Source organism: Chironomus tepperi, unplaced genomic scaffold, assembly GCF_022539635.2.
Source record: "Chironomus tepperi strain 1889 unplaced genomic scaffold, CSIRO-AGI_Ctep_v1 contig_128, whole genome shotgun sequence".
Taxonomy (NCBI): domain Eukaryota; kingdom Metazoa; phylum Arthropoda; class Insecta; order Diptera; family Chironomidae; genus Chironomus; species Chironomus tepperi.
Window position 1 is genome coordinate 2,083,972 of NW_027226250.1, and position 12,668 is coordinate 2,096,639.

The 12,668-nt window shown below is 31.4% G+C and overlaps 1 protein-coding gene across 6 annotated transcripts in view; it reads right to left on the reverse strand.

The window, feature by feature from the left end:
• Positions 1 to 12,668, reverse strand: part of side-III (sidestep III) — a 135,493-nt gene that overhangs the window by 67,784 nt on the left and 55,041 nt on the right. For all 6 annotated transcript variants that reach the window (XM_070636536.1, XM_070636533.1, XM_070636532.1 and 3 more), the window contains exons 7-8: positions 7,391 to 7,597; positions 6,964 to 7,109 (exon numbers count right to left, since the gene is read on the reverse strand). In XM_070636536.1, coding sequence (XP_070492637.1) covers positions 6,964 to 7,109; positions 7,391 to 7,597 — 353 coding nt within the window. The remainder of the gene's footprint in view (positions 1 to 6,963; positions 7,110 to 7,390; positions 7,598 to 12,668) is intronic.

Genomic DNA, 12,668 nt, shown 5'->3' on the forward strand with positions numbered 1-12,668 from the left:
CAGGAAAGACTAAAGTCAATTTCACGGCGCAGACATCACAAAATTGCGCCTTATTCTAATTCCGATAAAATTCAGCAAACAATATCCACATAGTTTCAGATAATATGATATTTTTGACAAGCTACATGTGTTGGTAATTATAGAGCACATCATTTCCTCTCAATATAAAATATATTTTTTATTATTATTATTATTATTTATTCATTATATTTTCATCATTGCAAAGGAAAAAGCCCTTTTGAATGTTAGCTAGATCATTCAATAAGGCATAAAAAACCTTTGTCTTACATTATTTGTACAATATATATATTCAATCAGTACCAAGAAGTTTCAACGCATCTAGGTGCCTTTAAGAAATCTTCTTTTAAATCAATTAATCATAATTTAAGTTCGAATTATCAATTAATTAAGTAATTATCGAGTTAACAACTTGTAACCGTTTCTTTAAATTTAAATTTTTTGATCTACAAACTCAGCTTCCAAAACTCTACAAAAATTAATCCTCTCAGATATTTTACACAATTGTATCCTCTTAGTAAAAAAAAAACGTGTGTTTACAAATATTGAAGATTAAAGTTGAAAAAAAAAAGTGAAATTAAAATTTTAATAACTTAAGTTAGCATTCAATTAGTCGTGAACGATGCAGCTTAACCCATCTAACATTGATCAAACATCCGTTGACAGCGGAATGATTAGGAGAACCATCGATAATATCAGTTAAGTATTCGTTAATTTTTCAATTCTTTAGATGAGTCGTGAACTTTACTAATTACTTTTCCTTTCCTTTTCTTTTTAGCCATTTCCTTTGAATTTATCGATAAAACATGCATTCAAGTATGTCTTGATATTTTCTTCTTTGTGGACATACATGCTTAAGGCCTTCTTGAATCCAGCAAAGTGAACACTATTTTTAGCATCATCCGGAAGACTGTTGAATATTCTTGGACCTATTGCTGTCATTGTTTTTGCTGCCTTTACTGTTTTCGTGATTACTGGCTTCAGGTAGTTATCATTACTTCTTCTACCCTTTCTAACTTGCACTCTTTCAAATGCTATGTTAGAATAGTTTAGTTTTTTCATCACTCTATACACAAATTCAGCGACTTTCACAAAGTAAATTCCTCTTACAGGCAAGTTTCCATCCACATGATTCAAGTACATTTCTGTTCTGTTCAGTAGCCTATCAAGATTATATGTATTCCTCAACGCCCGGTTTTGAACAATTTGTAATGATTTTAAAGCTGAGTCCGTTGCACTTCCCCACACATTGATCATGTATCTTATGTGAGTTTCCACCAGGGATTTGTATATTCTTTTTTTAGTGTCGATAGGGAGACTGTATCGTAGTTTCCACAAAACTGCTGTTGCATTGGCTATTTTAGACTCCACATTTTGAATATGAGATTCCCATTTGAGATCTTCATCGATTATTAGTCCTAAATAACGAATTTCTTTCACTCTTTTTATGACATACGTTCCAATAATTTTGAATTCATCCTCATCTTTTGGAATAATTTTTATTTCTTCCATTTTCTCAGTCATTCCCATTGGTTGAAAGATCATGACTTTCGTTTTTTCAGTATTTAGCAGCAGTTCCTTATCATTTAGATAATTAATTATTATTTTCATGTCTTTACAGATGCTGTCTTCTATTATATCATCTTTTCTATGAACATTTATCAGGACACAATCATCAGCAAACAGGAACAGCTTGCCATTTAACTTCAGATCTGCTATTGAATTAAAGTATAACAAAAACAGCCAGCTTCCGAGAACGGACCCTTGAACGACTCCCTGTGAAAATGTCTTTGGATTACTGAGGACTCCTTTTATATTTACTTTCTGATTCCTGTTGGTTAGATAGCCTTTCAGCAGTTTCAAGGTCTTTCCTCTGATTCCATAATTATTGAGGGTATGTATCATTTTATCAACATTTATAATGTCAAATGCACGACTCAAATCCATATCGCGGATACTTTCATTTTTTTATCAATTGCTAATTGAATATGGTTCAATAGTTCTATTGCTGCATTCTCGGTACTTGATTTAGGTCTGTACCCATACTGGTTTTTGTAGATAATATTCAAGTAGCTATCAGTGAAGTCAGTCAGTCTCTTGTGTATTATCTTTTCTGTTATCTTATTGAACGTTGTTAAAATTGACACTGGTCGATAATCATTAATTTGCGTTTTTTCCCTGATTTATTTATCGGTGTCACTATTGCAACTTTGAAGACTTCTGGATATATTCCAGTTTTCATAATTCTGTTGATAAGATGCACAAGAACCGGAGTAATATCGTTTGCTATTGATTTAATATGCTTTGATCTAATCCCATCAATTCCAGGAGCACAATTTTTCAGGGATGCAATGATGGCATGGACTTCCTCGTCTGAGGTATCTTCTAGCATTATTGATTTAGTAATTGACTTTTCTTTTATTGGATGTAAACTCTTAGTTAATTTAGTCTTAATTTCATTCACTGAATCGATAAAGTACTTGCTAAACCTTTCGGCAATGTCCATTGGATCATTAATGATTTCACCATTCTCGTTGTTTATTCCCATAATACTATCATTTTTTGTTTTTCTTCCCACAATTTCGTTCAGGTTCTTCCAAATTTTTTTTAAGTTGCTGCCTTGTAGGGATCTGTTAATGTACCTGATCTTCTCCTCTCTTATTATTCTTTTTAGAGTTTTTGAGGCCATTATAAGCTTATTTTTTAACATAACGTTTCCTATTTTCTTCTTACACTTTCTTGATATCATGTCCTTGTGCTTAATTGCATTCATTATACGTACATTGAACCAAGAGCAGATTTTCGTTTCTTTATTAAGTTTATATTTGACTTTTCTTGTTGATTTAGAAATTGCTTCCTTTGTCATGTCCGTCAGTTGATTCGCTATTTCATTAGGTTCCATCTTATTCATTATTTGCGACTTAGACACCAATTTGTTAAAGGTAGTACATAGTTTCTTCCAATTTGTTACTTCAAGTTCTTGTGTGTTTTCATTTTTTTCTTTTTTTATGCTTGACATTTCTGTTATTACTATATTATGATCGCTCAATTTTGATGATATTGTGAAATTTTTTACATTCGTTTCGTTCAGGAAGTTTATACAGCAATGGTCAATAATACGTCCGCTCTCATTTCTTGTTTTTATAGAATTTGTGACCTTCATATCATAACTCTTAATTAAATTGACATATTTATCTGAATCCTTATCACCGGCAATGGAATTTAGGTTTACGTCTCCAACTAATATTGTATGCTTCCTATTTTCTATCAGCTCCTCCTCTAAGTCTTGCATGAATGGATTAATCGATTGCGGTATTGGATTTCTGTAGTAGCAAAGTAACTTGTAGTCTGTCTTATTCATAATGAAGTTTATCTTAATTTTCTCGAAGGTCGTTGATTCCTTTATTACATTTTTAACTAGAATGTCCTTCTTTATGAAAATCATCAGTCCACCACCACTATTTTTAGCATCACGACAGCAATTATATCTTTCATAACCATTCAAATTGTATATTCCTGATGGAAAACTCATTTTTAGCTTTGTTTCACCTAAGCAAATTATTTCAGGCCTTGTTTCTAGTTGGGATAATAGGATCTTTATTTTGTCATATTTTTTTGGATTGTTAATTCCTCTGGTGTTCAATTGAAATATCGTAAAATTGTTTAATGTTATGTGGGCATTTTTGTATGCATTAAAAGAACCATAATAATAATTTTCCACAGTAGTTGATGTTTTATTATAATCATTATTTTTCATTTTAGATGGACTTAATTGCTGTTGATGCGAGGTTATTGATTGCTATTGAGATGATGTTCCTTGAGACATAGAAGACAATCCTGACTGATTATTGCTGCTTGTTTGTATTGGATTTTTATCATTCGGCGTCCATAACTTAACAACTTCCAGATCATCTTCAATTTCAATATATTTCTTGATGTCATTGGATTTCCTCATACAGACTTTGTTGTTATTCAGGTAGACCTTGAAATTTTTTTCCTTTGCAATTTTCCTGGCTTCGATCATTAATTTTACGTTCGTATGTGTCAATGTGTTGTCGAAGAAGATCCCATCTTTAATTTTTGATTGCCTTTTTTCTTTCATAATTCTGAGCTTTGTTTCGAATTGATCAAATTCGACAACCATAACGTGAGGGAAATTAGATGAAGTGGTTTTTCTTAAAAATGCTGTCTTTATATTATTTGTGCTCACTATCACATTACATTTATTTAGTAATTTGACGACCTCTTCCTTGATAATTTCTCGCTTGATTGTTTCTGGCCATTCAACTCCAACAATGTCAATTTTATTCATCAGTTCTTTTTGATGCATTATGTTTATGGCTTTTGAATTTTCTATTGATCTTGTATCATTTTGCTCTATTCTCACATTTATGTCTTCTAGTTTCTTATCTGTTTGGGCCATATATCCTTTCAAGTCATTAAATTTATCATCTAATTTTCTTTCCATTTTTGCTTCCATTTCTTTAATTTCATTTGAGAGCGAATTAAATCTGTTTACCAGTTTATCGTATAAAATGTCTTGTCTTATTTGGTCCAGTTCATCTTCAGCAACTCTCTTCTGTCCATTTTGCTTGCTAGGAGTTACAATTGTTTCGATTTGATTTCTTTCTTTTATGTCCGTTCCTGGTTTAATTTTTAATTTACTTGGTGTTCTAGCTAGCCCACTTCTCGCAAAGCAGTTGATCGTTTCTGCATCTGATTCCGAATTTATTGGAGTTTCAGTCGACATTTCAATCCACACTAAATCACTTCCAACAGTTTGAAAAATTAATTTCACCAAATTCACCACACTTCAAATAACGGGTGCTGATTCCAATTTTTTTTTCAAATTTCAGAAATTTCACCACTTAACCTGCGATTTCACCATAGAATGTGGCGCGATGCTCTTATTTGCTGGATCCGAGCGATATCTTTCAATCTGAATTTACTTGCTTAATCCGCTGCCTATCGTCTCCAAATTTATCAGTACTTGAAGAACATCTCGAGATGTATCAAATTCCCAAACTTTGCTGACCCTCGGAATCCTCTTTATTTGTTAAGATGCGTTGCAATTAAATCCTTTGTTCTTTTTTGTCCAATCTTAATACTTTAATTTATTTCACTTCCTTCTTGTTGTTTTTTTTGTACTCGATGTTCAACATTTGTCTTTTTGGTTTCTTTAATCGCCTTTTTTGTCTGGATTAATTAAATCTTCTTCAAATAATAGCAATTTAGTTTTTTTTTTTTTTCTTTAGCTTTCTTGACTTTGAAAGTTGACTTTTTACTCCTATCTCACTCAACTCAAGCTCTGTTAAAAATGCAATTAAATTATACAATTTTAATTATAATGTAAAAATCGATTGTCAGCTCTATTTTGATGTACAGTGATTCTTTCATTTTTTTTTCAACTCTCTCATTTATATTTTTTTCATTATTGGATATTCACACCGCAGCAATTTTTTTGTCTCTCACTTTACTGTTGCAATTTTCCACTCAGCAATATCCAATTTATGGATGATTGTGTGCTTGTAATTTTGTATTTGCGGGTAGTGGAAAAGCTTATTTGAGATTTTGAGGAATACTTTTCATGTAAACTTTAATTTGATGCTTTTTCAGTTGTAAAACAAATTTAATTTAGTTCTGTTGAGAATTTTAATTTTATTTGTAAACGGACTTCTGCAGAGAATTAAAATTTGAGGGCTTTTATGCTTTCGATTTGATTTATTAAGAAGAATAAAATAGAGATCAGCATTACTGCTTCTTGAATTCTTTGACTATAGCCAAATTACAAATATTGGCGTTTTTCACTTTAAATATTCGTACAGTTTCTATAAAATCGCCATAAAATTACCATAATTGTTACTATGCAAACCTTTATATTATCAATAAATTCAGCAAAAAAAAACTCGAGTAAGAATTAACCAAAATTGAAATTGGTTGAAAAATGAATCAAGTACAGCAAAAAAAAAAGGAGAGATAATATATTCGAAAATATTGAAACGATAGGAAAAATTAAACTTTTTAAATTAAAATAGGGAAAAAAAATTATAATTACAAGGTTTCCCGCCATCACTGGGTGTGTAGTAAAAGTTTGATGGGATTTTTTATTCATTTTCATTTTCAATTTGAGGAAACTGTATGAGTTAAATTTAAAATTTCAAATAGCGCTGAACGCATATACAGTTACTTGGGGACTGTTCTCATATTATGTTGCTGAAAAATGTGCCTTTTTCAAAAATTAAATTCTCAGATTTAGAACAAGGTTTACTTTCCTGCGGCTGATTTTTCAAATGGTGGTAAGGTAAGACAGACAAAGATACAGAGCTGACACGGTACAATGGTACACCTGGTGCATCAAGAAACAATCCCTGTACCTTTAAATTGTGCATTATGTAATGATACGGTACCTGTCACTGGAACATTATTGGTGTACCGGTGAATGGAAAAAATAGTACGGAATTGGTGCACCTGCACCGTACCATTAATGTTCTTATATCATACTATTATCCCTTATCTGTGCCACTACCGAACTTAATAAGTGAACTGCTCCTTAATTTATGCAGTCTTTCAAATTATTGAGAATTTTTTGCTTATTAACTTCAAAATTTATTGAAAATGAGTTTTCCTACTAAAATTCATAAGATTATCAACTACTCATAACTTTCAATGATTTCAACTCATTAATAATGTTCAAAAATTCTGAACATGTTCGAGCACTTAAAACAATTTCTTCAATATAAAATGTTAGACAGACATTTCTCTAATAAAATAATTTTCTCGCAAAAAAAAAAGTTTCACTTTAAAAATATATTTTTCATTACGATGGGAATAAAATTTAATAAAAATCACCCTCAATTGTTCCATACAGAAATGAAAAAAAAAAAAAAAAAAATCGAATAAAAAGTTTTTCATTATTTTTAACTCAAAATTGAAAAAAATACTTACCGTGCCACGCTCAAACACTCGATTATTTTGGGTCCACTTTATTTCAGTGTCCGGAACAGAGCCCTCGACTTCACATGATAAAGTTATCTGGCTTTCCGTCACCAACTGTTTCGGTTTATGAACTATACTTGTTGATATTGGTTTCACTGGAAAAATAGTTTGCATAGTTTTCAAATATGTGTGTATATGTACAATTTTGTTTATGCTACTTGCTGCTGCTGTTATGACTACACAATATTCCATTCTATATTAAAATGGATGGATACGAAAAATAAGGGAGGAGATGAGTGGAAAAGGATGAAAGTTGAAGAATGTGAATTATATTGGGTTTTTGTGTACAGTCTCTATATTCATGTGAACGTTTACTTTTATGTTGAAAAATACCAGCAGCAGTAGTAAAGAATTTATGACTCTCTCTGACACTCACATAACATCTCAACCCGTACAGTCCGTTCAGCTGGCGGAACTAGCTTTGTATTTGATGCTTGGCACACGTAAGTTGTATTAAGCGCGTCACGCTTTACATGTGAAATTTCTAATCGATTGACTGTAACATGTCGGCCCATCGATACACCGCCGCCTGTCTGCAATGGTGTCATCCCACTATACCATGTCACTGTCGGCTCTGGACGACCTGTCGAAAAGAGAAGAAGGAAAATCAATATGTTGCTAAGTTATTTAACAATATTGTGCATTGTTCACATGGAAATCAAAATAAAATGTCCAATATGTGAGGTCATTTGATAATTTGGTGAACAGCTGGTCAATATTTTTGCAGATTTAAGTACTATGAAAATATTCCATGCTTCAAAATTTTAATGAAATTGATTTTTTTTAGATGAATGAATGTTGATTGATTACAGACATTTTTGAGAATCACGTCGTCAACAAATTTTTGAATATAACAGCATTTTCAATGAATAATTTTTCATGCCTATGGCTTAATATGAAAATTTACAAAAGGATATACGTTAATGTCATTAAAATACCAACAATGATAACAAAATATTTACAAAGGCATAGACAAGGGTCAGGCATTACGCATAAAATGAGGAACAATTGGGATGAAGTTTGGAATTCCATTTATGATAATTAATGCATAGATTGGAATCGTTTAGTACTTTAGTATCTAATTATTGCAATACTGATCCTGCGACGATAGGTTCAAGACTCGGCAGGAGAAATTTCTCAATTGTCCATTTCAAATCATATGTAGTGAAAACGCGGCTCAAAGCCTTCCTTTGAAGGCTACAGCAACAGGAATTAATGACATCTAAGAAGTGGTTCTGATCCTACAAACTTTAGGGTCTACTGAGGGCAGAAGTCTGACACACATCCTCACTCGTTAAAAAATTATTAGCCACGGATCGGCTTAGAGTAGCTCTGGTATCATCTTAGTCCGTGCTCTCCTGGACACAGTGTGTTTACGGCTCATAGGTTGTTCCAATTTATTCTATAAAGTTTATTTAGCCCAAAAAATGGAAAGTTTTCCAAATATATATACAACAACATGAATATATATGTGTATAGCATAAATGTTTAGAATTCAATCCGCACAACCCAAAGAAAAGCACACAGTGAGTCAGAAGAGTTGTGTGTAGGAAAATCTTAAAAGCAAATACCAAAAACACCATTAAAATAATATAATTTTTGCTTGTTTGCACATTGGTCGGCAAGTGGCAATAATAATGGCTTCGAGAGTAAGCAAATTTATTTGGATTATGGCTTCAACATAGTGTGTAAGTGAGATAGAGAGAAATAAGTGAGGGAATGAGGCTCACCATAGCAACCGAGACCAAATTCAATTGTCATGGATTAGAAAACTACCGCATATATGTATATGAGGTTTAACATATGAATATAAACATACAGCTTTATATACATTTTAAATAATTTGTACAATGTGCATGGCGTTAAGTAATTATGCTGCAAGAATAGATAGAACTGAATTATACATAGAAGAAGTGAAAAATGCATGGCTAAAAAATTCATGCATTTCCTTTCCACTTTTCTGCATAATAAATAAATTTAATTTTTTTTTTCAGAGTAAATGCGGAAATTTAAATTGATTGCAGAAATGAAACTGAAGTGTGAAATTTTATCGAATGAAAAATTATATTCGAAAGTCCTTTTGGCTGGTGGATTATATTCCTTTGGTGAAATTATCACCGATTTGCAGTAAACAGTGGCATTTTTCTATTTTGGGTTGTGTCAAAATAAATTATATTTTTTAAATTTGTTGAAGTTTTTAGTGCATTTTTGAAGCAATGACGCCTGTTAATCGGCTGGCTGGGTGGATGTGTGAGGCACAAGATCTCAGCAACCAGAAATCGTTGAGTCCTCGGATTTCAAGCATTAACTCATCTCATTGAGTTACTGGCTAATGGCTTGACCTGTTGTTGTTGTTGTTGTTCGCTGATCAAGTTTTGTCCATGGTCTCTCACAATGGCTAGTTGGTCAAGTAGCTTAAAACTATCTCTAAATGTTCGACAACGCGAGAATATTTAACTCTTGAAAAATTAATTTTATGATTTTTCCAGGGATTTTTCAATTCCATCCAAAACTGTCTGTTGCTTCAACTTTCTTATGTAAAAAATCTCGGTAGACTTTATGAATATATAATGTAAAATTCACACAATCAAAACATAATTGGTTTTAGCAAATACAACGCTACAATTTTCATTTCTCTTGTGAAAAATTCAAAATGTTCATGACAACCTTGAAAAGGAAAAAATATGAAAAAAACTCACGGAATCGGATTATTTCTTTTGGCGAATTACATTAAAAGAGGAAAAAAAGAGTCGTGATGTAAAATTTTAATGAGCTTTTGAATTTCAAATTTTTTACTCAACTTGTTTTTTTGTTTGTACCAAATTCCAAGAAATATTTTATTTTTTGATTTAAATTTTAATCCCACTGCCATGATGAGGTAGAGAAATGCTTAAAAATATGAAAATACTTTTCATAAAATGTACACAATTTTCTTGCTTAAAGTAGTGAATATTTTATGAGATGTTTATAATTGATGCTAAATTTAAATTAATAATTCATTGCCAAATATCAAAATCATTTGACTTTACATGTTTAACGTTTGCTTAGAAGTATTAGATGTTAAAGCTTACAAAAGTTATGGTTTTGAGAAAGAAATCTTAAGCTTCTTAAAGCTAGATTAAAGTATTTGTTGAGCTAATACAGTGGTGGGTAAGCTTTTGTGTGCTACAGTTTTCTTGATGGGTCTGAAATTGAGCTCTAAGCTCCCTGAATATGGTCCTTGTGCACATCAACGTAGTAAATGATTGAACTTGTTCTATATTAATACGTAACTTTATAATACTGAGCTAATGCTTCAAATTTAAGCTCTCAACGATGTTTGGTTGCTGAGATCTCATGCTTCACCCAGCCAGTCGACCAAAGTGATTTCAAATATATGCTAAAAATCTCGTCATTCCTGAAATTTTTCACGGCACATTGATGTACTGTGACATATAGGCTGTCCATCACTGAGCTAATATGTGGAAATATTGTTGAACATTTAATAGTATAATTACCTAATTCCCGAGAGGATAAAAAATCAGTAGAGTCATTAGTCATTAACTAGACATTGACTTGTAGACTATAACTAGCTATAACGTAAATATTGAATTCTCATTGACTTGTGACAACTGATAAGTACGGCTACATTTAATATTTTGCATTGAAATCAATAAAACTTAACTTTGATATTTAAGCGTATGGCAACGACCACAACAAAATAATCACTCTGAAGAAATCACTCCAAAAACATCATAAAACCCAACTGAATTTTTCATACTGCTTTGCCTTTCCTACAAGCTGCCAAGAGATGCTCTTCCAACATATCAATCAAATGATAATATCTTTAGTAACACAAGCATAAAAAAGGATTCGTAATTCTTTCTTATTATTTTTCGTTCATGTAATACATCAAAAGTCACATACAGATACTTTTTATGTCATATATCCCTTTTGTCTCCATCTCTCTTACTCTTGGTAAGTATTAAATGATGACATTTTTAATGCAAAAACAACAATATTTGAAATGGAAAATAGGGAAAAATATGAAATATAAAATTAGTGACAAACATATTAACTTGTTTTGGGGATGTTTTATGTATCAAGTAGCTTTAAGTTATGAATAATAAAGAAGTAACAAAGTGGATAAATTATGATGGAATTTCTGGATGTAAATGGAACTCTAACTTGACCTGTTATCGTGAGTATACTTTCAATAGAAAATCCAAATAGACTTCGAGCCATGCCCAGAGTATGACTGATGGACATCAAACTGGTAATCCTAATTTCCTCTATTTCCTTTGACTGGATTTTCTATAATAGTTAAAGCAAAAAACTTGCAAACAATGTTCAAAAACATAAATGATCATAAAATATGAAATACTCAAAGTATTTCCTAATGTATGAATTCAGTTTCACTTAGGAAAATAGGAGAAATATTGTAAGTATTTTGAGCACATACGATATGCATATATGTATTTTGTATGCATTCATTCATTTGAATAAAATATTTACATTGAAAATATTCATAGTCCTTGGGGGGAGATTTTTCTGTTAGACATTTTTGTAGAAGCAATTTTACTAAGCGAGGCTATTCTAGATAGTCAGTGCTGTACAGTAAATGGTTCGAAAAATACAATGTTTTAATTCCCATTCCTTCATGAATTTAAGACGTTAATTACTAGATAGACACAATAATTAAAAAATACCTGCAGAATAAGAAATAACAATAAAGTTTCATTCCTAACGAGTGACTCTTGCGCATTTTAGTTGATCAGAAATTACATAATAAATACAGAAAATAATATTTGTAACGGTTATTCAAAATTCAAATTTCTAAGTAAAAACTTTGATTTGAACAACAGTGAACAAAACTTATTTAGGCTTTGCACGGTGTCTGGTTAACAAGTTGTTTAGGGCAGCTAACCGAATGACAAGACAAAGCGTTTTTTGAGCTGCTTTTTTTTAAAAATGCTCTAAAAAACTATTAAAATTATGTAGCTGAATGAACAACAATTATAAACATATCCATAAATGCCATAAAATAGACTAGGAATATCATAAAACATCGCAATTTTCTACAATTCATGATGCAAGAAGTTATTTGACGAAAATAAAGACGAGAAATCTTTTTATCTCAAAGGCATTTGAGCTTGAAATCCTCGCATAAAAACAAGTACAAGAGTACAAAGATATGAGAAGCTCTATAAAAATCTATGTGCACAATGTGATGAGAGTGAGAAAAGAAAATCCTCAATGAAAAGCTAGTTAACTCTTTATTATTTATCGGTTCATGGCACATATGGAACTTCTCGAATGCATACAGCACAAGAAGAAAATTTCTTCATGTGTACTTTACCAAAATAATATATGTATATAGATATCATGTACTTGTACTCATGCTACATTTATCTCACACTCTCTTCTCTATCAATTTCAAGTAGCTTGATGTTTATGCAGAGTAGCTTTGATTGTCACTTTGACTATCTTGTCATTTTGTCACTTACTTTTTTCAATAACATTTGATTTATTGAGGAATTTCTGTATGTCTTAGCATGTTAGATACATGATGAAGAGTTTACATGATACATATCTTTGAATCACTGAACCTTATTTGTTTTGAGGAAATATCCTATATAAAATTAAAGGAAATGAAAATATCCCGGATAGCACAA